Source organism: Excalfactoria chinensis, chromosome 7, assembly GCF_039878825.1.
Source record: "Excalfactoria chinensis isolate bCotChi1 chromosome 7, bCotChi1.hap2, whole genome shotgun sequence".
Lineage (NCBI taxonomy): Eukaryota > Metazoa > Chordata > Aves > Galliformes > Phasianidae > Excalfactoria > Excalfactoria chinensis.
In genome coordinates this window covers 4,923,916-4,943,848 of record NC_092831.1, presented here as the reverse complement: position 1 = coordinate 4,943,848, position 19,933 = coordinate 4,923,916, and the positions used below count along the sequence as shown (strand labels likewise).

The 19,933-nt window shown below is 42.5% G+C and overlaps 1 protein-coding gene across 1 annotated transcript; it reads right to left on the bottom strand.

Annotated features, from left to right (window-relative positions):
• Positions 1 to 13,533: 13,533 nt before the first annotated feature.
• Positions 13,534 to 17,463, bottom strand: LOC140254806 (transcription factor 15-like). Its single transcript, XM_072341848.1, has 2 exons — positions 17,089 to 17,463; positions 13,534 to 16,992 (listed from the first exon to the last, which is right to left on the bottom strand). The coding sequence occupies exons 1-2, from the start codon at positions 17,461 to 17,463 to the stop codon at positions 16,960 to 16,962; spliced, it is 408 nt and encodes a 135-aa protein (XP_072197949.1). The 3' UTR covers positions 13,534 to 16,959.
• Between the last annotated feature and the right edge of the window lie 2,470 nt (positions 17,464 to 19,933).

Here is a 19,933-nt window from a genome sequence, read left to right as displayed (position 1 = left end):
GAACCTGTTGAACTTGACATCGCTTGATTCAAATGTGTGTTATTGCTTCTAATGCTTTCGGTCTCTCAGGGCAAGGTCTGTTGGGGGTGAGGGCTTATGTATACACAGCCAATACATCAGCTAGGGAGAAAGTATAAGCAAGAATGCTTTTCTCAGTGCTTTTAACAAATCACTCTGAGACCTGTTTTTAAATGCGTGCTCTGCTTTCCCAGAGTGCTGCACAGCGTGTGAGGAAGGAGAACAAGTTACTTTACTTCTGTGCAAGTTGCATGCTGAATGTTGGGAAGTATTTATTTCACATGTATGGGGAAATAACTACAGTTCTTCCTTCGTGCATACAGAAAAAGGAGCATACTTGTTGCTTTATACTGACCAGAAGATAAAATCACTTTGCTTATGGCTCACCTGATCATCTGCTGTTACTAACCTGGTGCCTTTATGGTTAGACAAGAAAATTCCCCAAACTGCCGATATGCCTAGGAGCCAATTAGCTTTTCCATACAAGTATTGGCTCTCAAGGAGGTAAATGACAATAGCAGTCTGATGTGAGTCCTCATTCTCGTTCTGGGATCATCCTTGAATGTGTACAAACTATGTGCTAAAAGAACATTAAGAGGAGAGAGAGCCATTTACCCTCTTTCTGGGATGTGACCCAGAGCTGTCCTTTGTCTTTGTAACCTTTGTGAGCGGGTTAACCCCCCTGCCTGTAATCCCCATAGATTTCTTCCTATAGATTTCCTTTCAGTCAAAGACAGTTTTGTTCTTTACCGGACAGTTAAAGAATTAGGCTCATGTATATCTAAATGGCTGTTAACTGCTGCCTTCTGACAGCACAGATGCTTAAACCTTTGCAGTATAAAAAGACCAAGTAGTTGACAATGGCTTCTCATCAGGCTACCGCTTTGGCTCCCGTTTTCCATCCCCATCAAATGTGTTGACTGTTGGTGTGAGCTGCATAAAGAGATGAGCTTCATTCAGACCCTCAGGGTGGGGATGAGGGCATGTGAGTGTCTATCCCCCCCCTCACCGTTTTGGTTTTGCGTGAAGGCCAGAACTGGAAAGCACCTGTTTTCTGGATCTAGATGGGCGGCAGTCCAAGCTGATGGAAATGTCACGAACAGCTGATCTTGAAGCAAGGACTGTCAAGGCACTTGTTTTACAGCCTTAATCCCATTCTTAGCACAGAACAAATAATAATGTTCTGGTACACTGAGCAGCAGAAAACCTGTTTCCTTTCTGTTGCTCACTCTTGATGTTTTGTTGAAACCTTATCAAATGCTGCCGCTGCTTTCAGATTCTGAGTTTATGCTCTGGTACAAGCACAAAATCAGCTCTGGACTCTGAGCCTGCCCTACACCCAAAGCCAGATGTGACAGCCTTCCGAGAACACCTGTAATGAACAAAAGTGGTAGGAGGATGGATGAGAGAGACATACAAGTTTGTACTAAATTTAACTAAAGAATATTCAGAAAGAAGTTAAATACAAAACCTTATAAGGATACATTTCGAGTCTTCTATAAATCTCAGTCGGCCAGCTATAAAAACATGTGGTTTAAATGGTGTCCCCAGTCCTAAGTAGTTTCAATACAACTTTTTTCAGGTTAGAACCTCTGCTCTCTCTCATTCTAAGTATTCTTGTATTTAATTTTTTTTTTATTTATTTTTTATTTATTTATTTTTTTGTATATTTTCTCTTGGAAAAAACAAAGATGATGCAAGAACCTCTTTTATAAGAGGTGGAAACCTCTTATAAAAATTCCTGTATCCTGACTGATGTTTATAAGCAGTCTCTTTAGACACTGGCTTGGTAGAATCTATCTGGTAACAAAACAACTTCCCCCTAGCTTTTAATAATCAGGTTTTAAGCTGAGGGTTTGGCTGAATTATGTGGCAGAGAATGTTATTGATAGAAGAGCTTGCTAGACCTCCTTGGCAATGCTCTCTTTTCACTTGAAGACCTTGGTGTAAATCTTTTTAATGGTTTAGCCGCAAAAAAAGAAGAATTCAAAGAATCTTTTCCCCACTACTTACCACAACACTATCATCTGTGTAAATCATTTTGCTCACTCATTCTGTTAGCTGCTTTAGATTGTTAGTCTTAATGACAGAATTGCTGTAAAAGTGGGGGGAAATAAGTATTTTAAACTGCCTTTAGTCCATGAAACTTTGGCCATTCATAGTAAGTGGGAATTCATCTTGGATTTTTAAGAGAGGTCAGTCAGACCATCCCTGCCTATTTGTGAACCCGTGTGATAATGCACAGCTCAGGGGCAAAACAGAAGGTAGACATGTAAGGGTTAGATGTTCTGAAGCTTTGATACAGTTAGTCCTTAAGCTCTGAGATATGATTAAGAAGTACCCAGGACTTTTTCATTGCACCTTTCTTGTGCTTTATTCTAAAATATGCAGTGCTCGAGAGTGATTTGTTATTAAGTTTGATTGCAGCCAGCTTGGTTATCGTTGCCATCCTTCAGCAGTTCCTGAAGTGTGAATGCCATGCTAATTGTAGTACTGAGGAAAAACCCACACCTTTCATTGTCAGACTTATCTCCTGTATTTCCATTCATTTTCAATACAATGTATGGGAAGCTCTTCCGGGCTCAGTGTGGACACAGAGCAGAGAAGCCTCGAAGAAGCACTAGTGTTTTTGTAGTTAAAATCATTCGCAATGCTCCTGGTGAACCAGAAAGACTTCATTGGTATCTAGTGCTGTATTAATACAAGTTTCAACACTACTCTGCTTGCGAAGCTTACTTAATATTGATACACTGGCATTGCCAGATCTGAAATAGACTAAAACCAGGCTTTGGCTGGGTTTTTTTCCTTAAGATGTATCATTCAACAGATTGAGCTGTTTGATATGCCAATGCTTTGTCTTAATACTCTTGGAACTTAAAGGCAAATTCTGGATTACCTGAAGAAAAGGAACTGCTTGCATCTCCAGAGCACTGGATCTTCCAGTGCCTATGTATAGGAACATAGCTCATAACAGAGAAAGGTGTACTATATCATCATTACCAAACACAGTTTGTTTTATGCATCAAAGTATTGGGCTAGCAATGTATGTGCTTTTTAAATTGAATATCTATGTGTGTATATAATTAATCTGAAGATTAATTCTTGCCATTCTCTCAAGTGGTATCTCAGTTCACTTGGTGGATTTCCCCACCCACACCTCCCTCTGTTTACAAACTTAAGCAAAATCACTTCAGGCTGTTCTGTTGTGCTTAGTTTCAATGGAAATAGGTCATAATTTGAATGAGAGCCTGACTGTTCCTTTTAATAGGGTTGAATATGGAAAATACACTGTATTAAGTATGCACCATAGAATAGTCAGGTTGATTTTTTCAGAATGCTCTTTGCACCTTGCTCAGTTTCTGGTGTGTCTGTGGGGTAGAAGAGCATGCTGCTTTCTGCGTGTGAACTTGCACTTTTGGTTTGTTGTTTCCCTTGCATAAAAATCAACTGACTTTAACAGGAGTAACCATCTATGCAAACAGAGCAGAACTGCACATGAACTACCTTGTTCAAAAATACATCTATTTGGTTGAATGCAGAAACTTTTGAGCAGAAACTACGTGGTGTGCGCTGTGCTGGAGAGGTTTGCTGTGTTTTCTCTTTCCCTGGCAACTCAGGTTCATAAAACAAGAGGTAAACACTGGGTAAATATCTTTATTGAATTCCAACCCGGGTTATGAACAACGATTTTTGAGGTCTTCGAACCCAGAAAACAATATATGCATTTCAAAATGCTTTATCCCTAGCTTCTTTATTTAGCGTTCTTGTGAATAGTTTTTTTTTTTATTATTGATTTTTGTTGTTGTTTTTTCCTACGAGATTTACTAGATGTACTGGAGGTGTCCTTTGTACAATTGCATTTTCTCTCACTGGTTCCCTTAGGACATCGTTATCCTCTGCTTATTCAAAGAAAACTGTGTTCTGCTTTCTCATGTTTGGTTTTCTTCCCTACTCTATTTCCATTTGAACAACGATGTTGGTCGGGGAATTCAGAATTAAAACCGCATTGCGCATCCGCTTCCTTACCTAGCTGTTACAACTAATCCTGTTCTTGAGAGTTTAATAAAATGAAATGGGAATGGATCCTGACAAAAGGCCTTAGGTAGGGGGATACAGTCTGTAAGACTACGTATTGTGTGAAAACATTCCTAAAATCAAAGCAACTGATACAAGGACATTTGCAGCCCTCCTTATTCAATAAGGAGAAAGTCCTTCCTTAATTACAAGCATGCAAAACCTTAGAAAAATGCGGTGCTGCTTGAAATCGAGGCATCACATAAAAGCAGTCTATCTTTTAGGTGGTTTAATTGATTATTTTTAATGTAAACAAGATTTCTTGGGACTTGGCTGTATGCTGTTAGTCCATGAACTCCATTGGCACCACAGAAACACTGAAGGGAGAAATACTTTCAGTAAAACCAGTCCTATTGCTCTGCTTTTCTGTCATGTCAAAGCCCTAATGTTTATTGTTTCATTATGCGATGTGTTTGTATGAGCAGCTTAGTTAAGCTCCATCTGCTCAGCTCTGGTAGAGTCCAGGAGCTTGTGTAGGATTCAGTTACAGTGCTAGCGAAGTAGTGGATAACTCCAGTACTGTGGCCAATGCTCCCTTCTCTCCCTTCATAGCTCTGCAGATTAACTGGCATTAATGCAAGCATTCACAGCTGCACGTGGAATATTACAGAAAACATGATGGCTCCGTGTTTGCCTTGCATATGCTCATTTGCCTACAAATAGATGCAGAGTCTTTTTTCGGTTCTCTCCCCCCCCCTTGCTCCTTTACATGAGAAAGTGTGCAAGTGTGATAAAATCAGTTTTGCCGCATGAGGCCATTAGTTTTGTTTCCATTTATCTGTGACAAATAGAATCCTTCAAAGTGTTCTAAAGATTTGTATGACCCCCTTTAAATACAAATGAATTTGTAGTTTCCGAGTTTTTCTATCCAGCCCTTTAAAACATAAACAGTGTCTTTTCTTTTGCCAAGCCTTAATTGGAAAGAATTGGATAGAAAAGTAAGAAAAAAAGCCTAACAAAACAATCAGACTCTTGCTATTCAGGAAAGGTGATTACTGGATGTATTTGGTCATCCCATCTTCATTGGCAGTTTGAGGGTGGTCATCTTGGTGAGCAACCATGGAGACTGACTGGCATGTTTTCATGTAGGAAAGTAACTTGGAACTGTAGAGGCAGGAGCTAAAAGATTCCCTTTTGAGTTATGTAGATTGAATACCTGAAACCAGACATTTTATTATCTTTGCCAATTTTAGTCACAGTCCGATCAGCCTTAATTCGTACTTAACCACTGTTATGGCACTGCTGCTGCCCATCTCCTTGTTCTCAGACACATCTCTAAAGAGCATGTCCACTCTGAGTTTTGCTGCAGTTTCTCATTCTGTATGGTTTTTGATAGTTCTTACCTTCTTTTCTTGAATCTGGAGATTGCATTTGATCCTGAATAGAAAAAGAAGCAGCTTTCTTTGCTGAACAGTCATTTTTTGGTGTTGTTTTTATTCCCAGTAGCCTCTGCATATTTGTAACACCATTCTGGTGTGGGTTTAGCTCAGTGTGAAACGAGCTTTTCATCTTCAATTGAAATATAAGCAGCAAATATGTTTTGAATTGAAAGACCTTCTAGACCTAAAAGATGTCTTCGGTCCAGTAGCAGATTGTACTTTCAAGGGGTTAAATTGCACGGAAAATGTGCTGAGATGCACCTATAAAATGAATTAGTGATGATTCAGATGTATGTTGTTTTTTTAATGTATGTTTTAAATAGTCAAATTGTGGAATTTTAGATCCTTTCTTTTACATTGGCATCTCTGATTGGCACAGCTGGCAGGAGGCTGCTGAGCCCATCTCTGGTTCCTGACCCTGCAGCCTTTGTGGGAATGTCATGGTTAGAGATGGGGGTTTGGCTGTGTTTACACTGAGGTTAAAATTTCACAGACCCCTTCTTTCCCTGAAAGGAGGTGCGAATATCTCTAAATGAAGCCGATTTTACTACTTTAGGCTGGATCCATACTGCTATGCCTGTTCAAGTCTTCAGACAGTCTGAAGCAACTCCTCAGTGCTGTCCTGGTTGCCACCAAGCTAACAATTGTGGGCTTTGTTTTTTCTGATATTTCAACTCATTTCTTCCAAAGTGAGGAAGGAGCCAGTCTGCCTTCCTCCCTGGGCCCCCCTGAAGGACAGAGCTGTCAGCAGAGACCACTACTAGGGATCATAGGCTCATCCATATGGAACTGTAGGTGCGCGAATGTCTGCTCTAGCAGAGAATCAGCAATACAAGCACCAGTTACCTGATTTTTTTGCCCCCTGGGTGGTGTGGCTTTGCCTGATAACACGGGAAGAGCCAGCGAAGTGTAGCTTTGCGGCACTTTGGGATGCAATCTAATTTTGGATGGGTTCTGTGTACTGCTGCAGGGATCTGCCGAGTTGTGCTATCACGAGCAGTATTGCTGTGCTTGAGGATGTGCTCAGATCCTGTTTAAACAATAATTAAACTTCATTTGTAAGGGACGGCTTAATGTGTGGGAAGACAGATAACATAATCAAGGACACAATTATTCACAAAATCAATAGAAGTTCTAATAATCTCATAAAGTACCATTTCATTTCTTTCATAAAGCTGCTGGGTTTTTCATATTTTCTTCTTGTGCGGGTCAGTTTAATTTTAGGTAGTAAATACACTTGTACTGTAGCCTTCTATGGCCAATACATCACCTATTTATATAAACTATATTTGCACAGTCTATTTATAACGTTCCACACTTCAACAAATTGCTTGGCTATTGACCTCTGCTGGGTCTTGCCTGTGTGCATTACTGACTAATAGCCAATTTGTTGTTCTAGCCTGCTCGATGCTCTGCATTTCTGATTGGGCCTACAACCCCAGTAATCCAAGTTCATTTTATTTAAAGATATAGAAGTACACTTACTGGAAGATTAGGCAGTTTTGTGTTGAGAAATGGCAAACCATTGCAATGATTCTCAAGCGTCTAACAAAAAGTCAACCTAAATATTACTGTTCTAATCTCTTGGGCCTTTTATAACAGTTAAATTTACTTCAGAGTGGTACAATTTCTACCTATATATGAGAATCTAATCCAGAAAAGCTCTTAAATTAAAAGTATTAAGCCTTCATGATTTCAGTGCAGTAGAACAGCTTACAATTTATGCATGGGCTAATGTCACCTAATTATCAGGTACCTGTTGGAGCAGGATTTAATCACCCAAAGTGAATGGCTGAACACATTGTATGTAATATAGAAGTGCTTTCAGGTCATCTATTTCTGTGCGTGCGTTTCTTCCCATATGGAAAAATACATGAAAATAAGAGAATACAATGTGATTTCTGTGTTTTAATTCTATACACGCTTATCAAATACGGCTGTAAAACAAAGCTGAACATACATGAATATATGTACATTTCAAATGAATTATTAACCACCCAATTATTTAGAGATGTGGGGATATGAAGATGAGCAGAACACACAATCCAACTATAGCCTAGGCTGTAGCACTGCTGTTACTGTCAGTCACAAGTTTAAAATACACCCATCACAAGCCTTTCTGTCAGCAACCTCACATTAAATTAGGCAAAGCTCCTAATTAATAAAGAAATGTAGCTGGAGATTTGTTATCATACAAAGGACTTCAGCTAAATCTTGCATTAATTTCATTTAGAGATGAACACAGAGAAGCTGCAACTTAGAGTATCTGTATTATCAACGCTAAAATTATTTCTTTTGCCAGTGTTTAAAATGAAAAGCCCACTGCCACAGAGTAAAGGCAAACAACAGACCTGGAGGCATTTTCTTTTGGCTAGATTAATAGCAAGTATTCGAAACTCATCTGCAGGGGGCTCAGGCACCTCAGAATATTGAATTGTTCAATTTCCTCTCAGTTACCGCATTACAGTGCTCAAGGCCACTTCTGTGCTTATTTGTCATGCTTGTAAGCACCTAAAGTTTGATTTTCTTTTCTTCTTACTCACTGTGCAGCATATGCAAACATCACTATGAGAATGTCCATAATGGGATTCTAAAGCTTAGTGAATGGGGTGCTTGATCAGAGCCATGAGAATTATTTTAGCCATACCTTTATATACAATCAAAACAAGATCTTTACTTTCTAGTTGCTAGAAATTGAAACCTGTATGTAAACGTGGAGGCAAACTGAGCTGTGAGCATCCTTGCTTGCTGCTTAAAATAGGAGCACACTGGGCAAAAGAGAGTACCAGCCTCAAAAGAAACAAGATTTGGATGTTTTCTGATGTAATACTCAGTTGTGCACAGCAGACTGGCTTGTCAGGGATTTGTTTCTTTGCATGTGTTCGTCCTTTCTGTTTGCCTTAGTTTGATTACTTTCTCAGTTTGGAGTATGCAAAGGTGGTCTTTTGTGCTCCTGTTCATTTCAGCATTGGGCGATTGTAGTGAATTTCATTTAACTGCAGGTCTAGAAATACACATGGACTGTGTTAGGGTGCATGCACATGTTGTATGTTTCTACATGTTGTCACTTTTAACCAGTGGCTGCATACTTGCACTTTTTGTGTCTTCATGGGCATGGATCTTATTGAAATTCAAATGGATTTGGGTACTGGCGGCTGAATTCTGGCTTTAGAAGCTGATGACCCAATTCTAAGCTTGTGGCAATAATTACTAAGTGGTAGCAGAGCTGGCATAAGTAATTGGATCCTTACCACCACAACCAGGAGTCAGAAACTGCTGTTAATCTTGTGTAAGATTGTGCACCACTCCAGGAATCTCCCAGGTTTGTCTCATTTTGATGGCAGATACAGGAGTTTCCAGCAATTGGAGCCAGCGGGCAACTATCTTTAAATCACTGGTGCAGGAATTGGCCCATCTTGTATTTCAGCAGCATTATGAAAGAGAACAGGGTAACAAAATGAAGCTTTTAGCCTTTCAGAAGCGGATGGTAATTAAACCACAGGATGAGATCACTCGCTGTGAGAAACACCACTGAAAATATAATGCTGGTGATTCTTATTTACAGCATGGCTACTTCTGGACCCCTTTATGCTCTTTGAGGCTGTTTGACTTCTTAAGTCCACAACGGAAATGAGAGTGTGCCTTTTAAGTAGTTTCAACTAAACAGCTTAACCAGCTTTATTAAGGCATTGTGAAGGTGGTGGTACTGGCAGTACTTAAGTTATTACTACTCTTATTTCCCATGCTGGAGAAAGCTGTGCTACCTGTGTATGTGCAAACACACTGACGTGGTGGAGGGAAATGGAGTTTCTGCATAGAAGAGGATGTCTTTGGTAGTCTCTTGTAAGCAAGTTACCAATCTTCTGTGTTTCTGGCTCACTGTGATCTAGTTTGGTGTTGACTGGCTCAAGTCCCATAGTTCCACCTGCAGTAGTTATGACTGTACTCCTTCGAGTTACATTTGGAATAGATTTTCCATCCACCCACTCAGACACTTTAGATGGAGCTTGTCAACATCCTAATAGTCATGCACCCAAAGGGGTCTTGATGAAATATGCATCCTGTATAGGTTTACTTTCCTTGGAAAGGTTTGTCATGATGTTTGTGATATGCAACACCTAAAAACTTCCTGCTTGCCACTCTCCATCATTTCTTTGTGCAGTTGGTTATTTCTCATTGTGTAGTACTGCGTATGTTTATGTTTCCTCATTAATCTGCACCCTTTAAAGAACATTTCTCCTTTTATTTTTATGATAAAGTGAAAAATAAATCGGGATCCTACCCTTCTAATTTCTTTCCTGTAGATTTGTATCTTAACCCATTATCCAAACAAGACCTTTTAAGCCCAAAATAGGTCTGAGAAGACCTAACTGTACAATTAGTGCCCTACCTATTCCTGGAAGTCTCTTTTAGCTGCGTGTTCCTCCTTTCTCCGAGAATCTCAGTTGCTGTCCTGCTGACATGCATGCCTAGAGTTCCCCTTGTTTTCATCAGGAGAAACAGACCCTGGCATTGCCCAGAAGCATGGCAGATATCTATTTCCCCTTTGAAATCATTGCACTTATGAAGTTTTTTCTTATTCTGGTGTTATCCAGCAGTTCTCTGCTGCCTCTTGCCTTTGTTTTTCTCTTTAAATCTAAAGGATTAATTTAATTGAGAATATACAGTGAGATGATCCTCCTCATTTTTTTTTTACTGTTTGGTGAAGATGTTATCTTCTCTTTTTCTCCTGATTTAGGTTTTGTGTTTTAGATAAAAATGACCTCTGTGACTGTGTTTTCTCAGCTTACTTATTTAGAGACTTCATTACATTTTGCTGCTTTTCATACTAAAGATGTTATTTCCCTAGGAAAATGTAGCTCCACAATACCCTTTCAGGATAGAGCACAGCTGTCTGATCTTATCTGAGGCAGACAGATGCCAACCCTTCCTGCCAAGCACAATTCTCTTCTTGAAAGAAATAGCTTTTTCTGTAATCCTTGCAGTTAAGAAAATGATCTGCATACATACGTTTGTAAAGTAGGGTTTATTTTAACAAGGTGAAGGAAAGGCAATCAGATGTTAGAGTTGCCATAACAAACAGAATGACTTTTATCACTTACTTCACCCATTTCAGTGTAATTGTCTTATTTATACTGGCTTTCCATTGGAAGAAAACATAGCAATTTCCAAATGTTTAATTAAAACCTAACAACACTAGTGTGATGTAACACAGTGTATGAATGAGAGAAGATAAGGCCCTTCCAAACAATTGGTATCTAAGTGCTTTGTTATTCGTGTTTTAACTAGCGCTAAAGCTGGGGATGCTCCTCTTTGTTGCCTTATGGTTTGTCTGTATCAGGGTATAGAGCTAGATTAGGCTTTTTTTGTTCGTTTTCAACACAAGTCATGATTTATCTCACTTGGATTCAGGGAGGGTACACAAAAATTCTTAGTGATGCTTTGGAGAAGCACCTGCCTTAGATGGGTGTTTTGCTGGGGAAAGCACACACATCCACCCTAATGTTCAATTAGGCATAGTTTAGGTACTTAATTTTGAAGCGCTGGGATAATAAATACCTAAACATTCATTAAAACTGCCACCACAAAGAAAAAAATCCTTGGCTGACTGGCTTGTGTCCACCTTCTCTGCAACCATAGGATCATTGAATGGCTTGGGTTGGAAGGGACTACAAAGATCATCCAGATCTAACTTCTTGACATGGGTGGTTGCCTCCCACCAGCTCAGTCTGTTTAGGGCTCCATCCAACCTGGTCTTGAGCATCTCCATGGATGGGGCATACACTGTGTTTCTGAGCAAGCTGTTCCAGTGCCTCACCACCTTCTGTGTAAAGAATTCCCTTCAAGTTAATGGAATATCTGAATAAGGTCTCTGTAGAGCCTTCTCTTCTCCAAGCTAAACCCAACTCCCTAACCTTTCTTCTGAGAGGAGGTTCTCCAGCTCTTTGATCATCTTCATGGCCTCCTTGGGACCTGATCTGAGAGTTCTGCACTGTTGCTGTGTTGAGGGCCCTAAGTGTGGGTGCAGTACTTCACATGAGGCCTTCCTGGGGCAAAGTAGACTTGGGGGGGGAGCCTGATTACCTCCTTTGCCTTGCTGGCCACCCCTCTTTTGATGTGTCCCAGTCCTTGCAGAGCTCAGTATCTAGATACCTGCCTCTCACCAGGGAATCTTTGGGAGTCTCAAGATAGACACCAAATATGTTTCATATGCCCTCCTAGCAGAATGAGGGGGAGGTATAGCCTTTCAATGATTAGAGCATTAATAAGGGTAGCTCTTGACCCAGATTAGAATTGGGATTTCTCAGGGCACTGCACTGAATATCCTACTCAGCGGGCAACTCTTCTTCATCTATGCCCCGTCTTTCTCCTCCTTCCTCTCCTGAGGAAGCTTCTATTCATTACCATGCAACTTCAAAACTGGTGAGAATTTTCAAGGTTTCTGCACCTCTGCATTATGTTCCAACAGTTAAAGGATCTCATTTGAAATATGATAGTGGGCTGTCTGGCTGCCTATGTATACACAAACACATTCAGAGCAGCTAATTCAGTTCTTCTCAGCATTAAGTCATGTTTTTATTCCTTAGATTTCCCAGAACTCTGCTTCTTATTTTTTCCCTCTGCTATTAAATTTCTGTTCCTCCACAACTCCCATGCTGACTCTTTAGAAATGCATTTCTTCAACCTTCAAAAGACTCCAGGTATTATATGTATCCCAGATCCTTTGCCTTGGCAGTATGCTGTCTGCTAGTTAGCTAATTGTTGTATATTAGCCTTATATTATCCCCTACCTCTGGCTACCACTGAGGTAGTACTTCTCTCTTTTGGGAAGTGGTATTTAGGTAACTGGTTTAGGCTTTGTATCTTTTTTGTGACGTTCTCTCAGCATACCATCTCATAATGCAACAGGCCGAAAACACAGAATATATATATATGGTGGGATTTAGATGAAGGTCTACTTTGTCTTCTTCCAATGCACTTGTAAGTGCATCAAAGACTTGTGTCTCAAATTCTCAGTGGATGCTTCTTTGCTCTTCTAGTGGCTTTTGTGAAAGGACTCAGATCTGCTCATACGGTGTATATATAAGGAAGGAATACATGATGACATAAGATTAAGTGTGGTGATTAAAGGTTTATTATTGCTATTTGCTATCAGAAATGACCACATGTTGGTGGCATTATTTGTGGGAATCGCTTTGACAAGAAGTTCTCTTTTCAAAGGGTAAATTCAGCACTGTTAAGGTGGTCATTTGACTGTGAAGGTTTGATGTTTGCAATGGCATCCTATTGCTTCCTTAGCAACCACACAAACATGCAACATCCCAAGAAAACTGCTAATGGGGAAGCATGGCATTTGGTGCACTCCAACTGCTTGTGTTATGGACTCTAGCTTAAATACTAACTGTTGCGTGGCCTCGTGCTGGAAACTAATGAACTTTCATGGGTGAATTGACCTCTGCCTGTTACCTCCTTCTATCTTTTCTGCAGTACTTTGCCTTTTCTCCTCTCCCTCAATAAGCCCCCCTTGTATTTGGCATTTAAGATGTCGTGCAGTCCCTGAGCTGTTGGCATACCTTCCTTCTCCACTGCAAATGCACGCCAAGAAGGGTGGAGGTAAAGAACTATAGCTTGCAAACCAATCCCTACAGTTTAGTCAAAGCATCTAGGATGCATCTTTAAGGCCGTGTTAGAAACCCAAAGAAGAATGTGCAGAGCTCTGGTAGGGGGAGTAGATACAGGAGGGAAAAGTGGCTGTGTGTTTGTTGGGTAGCTCGGTGTCAGCATGGACTCTCAGTGCTAAGTACTGGGAAATGGGCAGGAATGCTGTCTCCAAATCACAGCTTGTCCATGGTTAGTGGGTTAAAATTCTGCTGGGCCTGTTAGAAATTTTGCTGTTACATCTGGATGTTGCTAAAGTTACCATTGGGATGGATCTGAAAAAGAATACTCAAAAGAAAAAGATCGGGATAGATCTGAAAAACATAAAGAGAATACTTGAAGCCTTACTGAGATGGGTGTAGAAGAGAACTATCACTGTAATAGTCACGTTTAGTTTAAATTAGTAAGAAAAATACCATTTATTTTAGCAAATATGAGCACATTTTGCACACACAAATAGGTATTTTTAAAGAAGCAGACTTCTCAAGAAGTTATTAGAAAGGAAACTTCTGTTTTGAAGTACAGAACAGAAAATGGTAGCATAACAGTAAAACATATTGCCTTACATTATGATTAATCCATAGATAACCAAGTGCTATGCTCAAATAGTTATTTAAACTTAACCAGTACAACCAAATGTGCTTTATCCATTTTGCTTGATGCTCTTCTTGTGTTGTAACACAGCAGACTAAGTACGATGACTAATGCAAAGTACTATGCTTGGAATATTTTAAGTCACTTAATAGGATCTCAGATCAAATGGTGTATATCTGACCATTTTTACTTCACCCATGTAGTATGTAAACTGAATGGCCAAATGTATATGAGAAAACAGAGACAGAATTGGTATTAGGCATGTTTCTGTTCTAACAGAATGTACCTATGAACAGGTGGGAGAACCAATCTCTTGGGTAAAACAAGAGGATGCTCAGCAGGTCTGGAGAAGCTCCTGTCATTCCAGTGTCTGAACACCCAGTAAAGTACTTGCTGTTAAAACTCCCAGATTTCACAACTTTGCCTCATAAATGCATATTTGTGCTATGAACGATGCTTCTCTACCAAATGATTACACTAATAGAATTGATAGGGTATATGAATTCACACAGTAAAAGCATGCACACAAATCGATGATGAGTGACCTAGTGCTTACACTCTTTAGAGGTGAACTCTGAGAACTCAATTCATCTGTCTCTAGAAATTAAACTCTTTCCCTGGGTTTATTAGGGGCATATAGGATTTATGTTGTGTAACAGCTTACTTCTGTATCGCTTCTAGCTCCTGGGGGCAGAGAAGTTTTAAATAAGTAAATTTCAGCAAAGGTGAGGATCTGTCCCTATTTATATACAAATACAAAGCGTTCAATCTGTATATGTGTGGGCTTAAAGTCTGTTCCTCAGAGAAATTAGAGTCATAATTGTTTTGAGTAAGTATTATCTGTCTATACCATGAATATATTTGGGCCACAGTGCTCTGGGACCCCATTTCTGCCACACTCAATCAGCGTTACTGAAATTCCAATGTTATTTAGTAACTGAAACCCTGAGCATAATACTGAGATCTTCAAGCCCAGTTGAACTCAACTGTTCATCCTGAGTAGAGAGAAGTTAAAGCTGTACAGAGCTGCTCTAAGCAGGTGATACGGCCAAGTTCCACCAGCCTGCTTTTGCTATTGAAAAAATATTCTGTGTAAATTCCATGTAAAACTAGAGAGATGAAATCTCATTTATAGTGGAAAAAGTCCAATTCCTGTGGAATTGTGCAAATGATTCACAAGTTTCAAGCAGTGAGCTCACAGCTAAGACTACAGTGAAAAGGCAAGCCTTCCCTTAATAGCTGCAGAGATGGCAAATGCAATGTATTTTAATGGGCTAAGAGCCACTTCTCTAACAGCAGTGACATCACAATGCTGCAGAATTCAGAGCATAATCAATACAGAATTTACCCAGAATTGTTTGAAATTGCATTACTTCTTTCATTTAGGTGTATTACATTGAATTATACAACTAAATGAATAGTACTGGCTGTAAAGCAGCTCAGATGCTTTGGTTTAATGGATGTGGAACTTGCTTTACGATCAGGTTCAATTATAAAGTAAGGAAGGTTTTAACAGACAAACTTTTTCAAACCTACAAAAGGAAAGTCACGTTTGGAAGACGTGCTTATAGAAATCTATACCTGCATGCATACACTGACACAATGCCAAAAACGAGAAAGCACTCTGTATAAGCAGGGAGGAGCTCCAGCTGGTGCAATCAATGCCAAAGCAAAACAAAGATCATAACCTGGCAGCAATTTGAAAGGATGGAAAACTTATGAAGCCAATGAGCTCTTCTCAATCCAGGGAAATATACAGCATGTGGCTTTTGGTGAGTGAGGAGGGTGTGGGCTCACTGCAGCTTGGCTTCAGTATTTTTCCCAACTTGGATTTTAAGCAAGAAATGTAGTGCAGGTTTTCTAGGTACCATGTTTGTGTTTTCTCGGTGTGAAAGTAAGGCAGTTAGTGTGCATTGGGGAGGTGAGAAAGGAAACTGAAACTGTACTGTTGCACAAGCAATACACCAAGATGTTGCTCTTGCTAATAGTTCTTTGTAATATATGCCAGAACTAGCTTTGTGCTTTGAATCTCCCCTGAGCTTCCTCTTCTCCAGACTGAACAACCCCAGCTCCTTCAGCTGCTCCCCATAGGTTTCTGCTTTGCACCCTTCACAGCTCTGTTGCCCTTATCTGGATGTGCTGTAGGGCCTTGATGTCTTGTAGTGTGGGGGCCCAAAGCTGACCACAGCATTTGAGGTGCAGCTTCACCAGCGTGTGACTGATGAGTGCTGCTCCTTCAGCCCACTGATTTGGCTGTGGGGGAAGAACTGAACAGCTGGCACTGGGGAGGAGAAAAGGGCAGTTGTTTTTTGGAGCACTTCTCAGAGGTACAGTTAGAAAGCTTTTTAAAGAACAGAAAGTACTTCATAAAGTAAAAAGGATAATTAAAGGGCTAACTAAATATATAAGGCCTTGGGCAACCTGCTCTAGCTGTGGTGTCCCTGCTCATAGCGAGTAGTTGGGTTAGATGGCCTTCAGAGGTCCTTTTCAACTCTAAGGATTCTATGATTGCATATATAAGACAGCAGCTATATTTTAAATCCACCACTAGTGGGCCTTATATGTCTAGTTTGCCACTTTATTCAAGGACAAAACCCATCCCATGCACGTCTGCTTTTTAGTCTGGTTAAAAAGCAAGCACACAAGAGTATGTAAGTGTTAATAACTGGCAGGGAGACAGGTGACATCAGTGTTGTATGGGCATAACATGGGAACGGCCTGGATGACGGGTAATTTTAGAGAGCCCTCGGGAACCCCCCTCTATTGCACAGTTGCTGCCAGCCATAGAAACACCTGCTGCTGTTTGGAGGGCTGGGGCGAGCTGCTCTGTTAAGCAGGGAAAAGCATCACGTGCTGCCGGGCTGGGACACGAAGTGCTGGCAGCGGGAGCTCCCCAAACCCCAAAGCAACCTTCCCTGGGGCTGCTGATGGGGTCAGGCAGAAGAGGAGTGGGCGGCCTCGAGTCAGCCCCTGCCGGCGGTGAGTGGGGCGGGTCAGGTTCCACCATGTGACACAGGTTGGGGAGGCAGGCGGTCCGGGATGCTCAGGTTTAACGTTTCTTGTGCTAAAATAGCTGCCGTGCCAGGTGCAAGCGTGTCCGCGGGGTTCGGTTTCATGCGTGCAGCGCCCCCGATCAAACCCGCTGCAGTGCAAACCGGAGCACGAGGGCTGAAGAAGTGTTGTAGGGTCGTGCACAAGTTTGCTTCCCTCCTCCGCGAGCTTCTCGGCCTGCAGCTCACACGGCCAGCGGCCCCTCGGCCTCTCGGTGCTGCGGGAGGGAGAGCAGCGCAGGTTAGAGGCAGCCACCCCTCCCCCAAAGAGCCCGGCTGCCCGCCGCCCCCCGCGCGTCCCCGCCGGCCCTCACCCGCTTGCGCTGCTCGCTGAGACAGAAGGTACAGATGGGGCGCTGCGGGCAGGGCTGCGGGGCGGCGGGGCCCTGCAGGCGCAGCACGTTGGCCAGGTGCGAGATGTAGCTGGAGGCCAGGCGCAGCGTCTCCACTTTGGACAGCTTGCGGTCGGCCGGCTCGGTGGGGATGAGCGTGCGCAGGGCGCCGAACGCCGTGTTGACGCTGTGCGTGCGGTCCCGCTCGCGGGCGTTGGCCGCCGCCCGCTGCCTGCCGCCGCCCTCCCGCCGCCTCCGTCTCCTCCCGCCGTTACCGGTCTGGGATCGCCCCGCGGCTCCGCCGCCGTCTCCCGCCCGGTGCTGCCCGGCGCCCGCCGCCCCCTCGGCGGCCTTCATGCTGCCTGCCGCCGCCCCGCCGCCCCATGACTTTTATGCGCGCCAGGTGCTCGCCCCGCGTGCTGCTGCTGCCCGCGGCCGGGGGCCGCCGCACCTGTCACCGCGACCCGGCTGCGGCTCCCGGGCTGAGAAAGCGACACTGCGCCGCGCACCGGAGCCGACCGGGTGCGGGAGGGTCAGCGGCTGCTACTCGGTCTGCGCTCCGTGCCCTGTCCCTCCGTACACGTGTAGGCGCACACGTGCGTGCCGGGCCGATAACGGGCCCCTTCCCCAGCGGCCGCCGCGCCGTACACAAATCCCATTTCTTATTCTGTTCCAAACGTATGCCTCTCTCAGCCATTTACTTATTAAAAGGTCACCGTGAGCACTAGTTTATTACACCTCTCTTTTCCATAGAAGTTTGACAAGCCTGTCTACACTCACCAACTCAGCAAAGGTCACACTGCAGGTTTTCTGGGATGAATCATCTCTAGCTGATTAAGCATCCTCAATGGGCTGCTTAATGCTGTCTCATAAGCCTGTTTGTGGCAGTGGTGTTGTCTAAACACGAGTCCTTCCCGAAGCAGGACTGGATGAGCAGCCATTCAGTGTTAATCACAGGCACGCAGTTGGATGGGGCTGTGTGTGCTGGGTGTCACCTCCCTGGGACACAGACTGTAGGTGAACATGCATGTTGTACCGTGGCCTTACCAAAGCATATCAGTGAGCAAAACTGACCAAATGCAGGTTTTTATTTATGTCATGTATATGAAACACTCCCTTAACATCCAGGCTGTAGAAGCACAGAGCTGGATTGCAGTGCTGTTGACCCAAAGGAGTTGTGTTGGGGTGTAGAGCAAGGATGAGATCCTTCACCAGCTGGTGCTGGGGAAAACAGCACTCGAAAAGCAGCAGCTTTCCTTAGAGACATAAATAGAGCTGTTGGGCTTCCATAGCACTGCAGGCTTAGCTTTTGCAAGGTGAGCAATCTAGGATGTTAGAAACTGAATTTCAGTGCTTACAACGGCAGTGTTACTTCCCATAGAAGAGATGTCCCCGTGCAAGCCTGCATTGTTTTCCCCACAGGTTTCTCCACTTTTGTTGCATACAATATTTCTGGAGTGAAATACTGGCTCTATTGCACTCAATGACAAAACTGCCATTGACTTTAACGGAGGCAGGATTTCACCCTTGATATGTTCTTGCAGCTGAGCAGTGTAGGTAATTGATTGTTTGTCAGCCTCAGACATTTGCTTACCGGTGTTTTCCTGTCCTCAGTATTTCTGCTTCTTTCTTTATAATCTGTTTATTTGCTTTTGTTATTACTGCTGCGAGTAAAACAGAATGATGCAGAAAACCCCTCAACAAAAGAAAAATCCTCAGCAGTTTCAGAAGCCTGAAACAAAGCTACTGCTGATATTAACACTACCAGAACGTATGGCTTATTGGTAAACTGGCAGAATGGACTGCAAGAAGCAGCGCTCAGGAAGGAAACGATGCTGTGTCTGCAGACAAAAACAAAATGATTTTCACTGACATCACAGCAATAACTAATCCAAGGGTTAAGGACTAAGGGGTGGCCGAATGATTCCTGTTCTGTTTCTAAGGCAGTTTGGAAGAGTAGAGTAAGAATTGGAGTTAATTCTTCCTCTCTCTACAACCCCCCCACCCCACCCAGTAAGGAGACTTGCAAAAGGGCCAGAGTGATGGTGACTTTAATTACAAGGTTATTGATTGGGATAACGTTTATGCAAGTTGCAGAAGGAGCGTATTCCACCAGGAAGGTGCAGAAAGGCAGAATTGCTGTTCCTTTACAATTTGCTGAGTTGCTAATAACAGGTAAGAATGGGGCTGCACGCGTGTAAGGCAGAACAGTGGGCAGTATTTTATGTGTGGCAGTAGGATTTAGCCTGAAATTTGCATTTATGCTACGCAGAGAAGGATATCTGAGGGTCATTGAGAACAAGTATTTATCTGTATTCAAAAGACTGGAAAAAGAATAGTGATAACAGAAGTACAGAAAGAATTTGGCTTACCTGTGGAAGAAAATTAAGCTTCACCTGTGTAAAAAAGCGAGTTAATCAGAGGACAGCTAAAGGGCAAATCTTATTTGTAGCTAAAGATGTTTGTGGTCACAGCCAGGAAGCCTTCCTTCTGGTGGCTTATATTTCTGCTTGTTGTGCTTTTGGAGGATTATACCTGTTATTGTTTGTGTTCTCTGCCAAAGCCATTAAACATACACATATGTTAATTTCTATATGAAGGTCTGCTGTAGGAAAGAGTGGTAGAGGTGTGCAGAACAGATCTCTGAGCCACTGACTCAGTGGTCTGACCTGCTGCTTTGCATTTTGGCCTTGGCAAGTGTCAGCACGGAGGACACAGAGCAGCCATCTGTGTGGCAGTGCCTGCCATGCACTTCACATTCGGGGCCTTTGGGCAGCCTACACTGCTGGCTGAAGGCCTGGCTTGGCCTTGCCATGCACTGCTAGGA

Excerpts from the sequence above, each read along its gene's own strand:
- LOC140254806 (XM_072341848.1), bottom strand. The coding sequence starts at position 17,463 with ATGAAGGCCGCCGAGGGGGCGGCGGGCGCCGGGCAGCACCGGGCGGGA. Across the intron at positions 16,993-17,088 it reads TCAGCGAGCAGCGCAAGCGG|CACCGAGAGGCCGAGGGGCC; the intron begins GTGAGGGCCGGC and ends TCCCTCCCGCAG.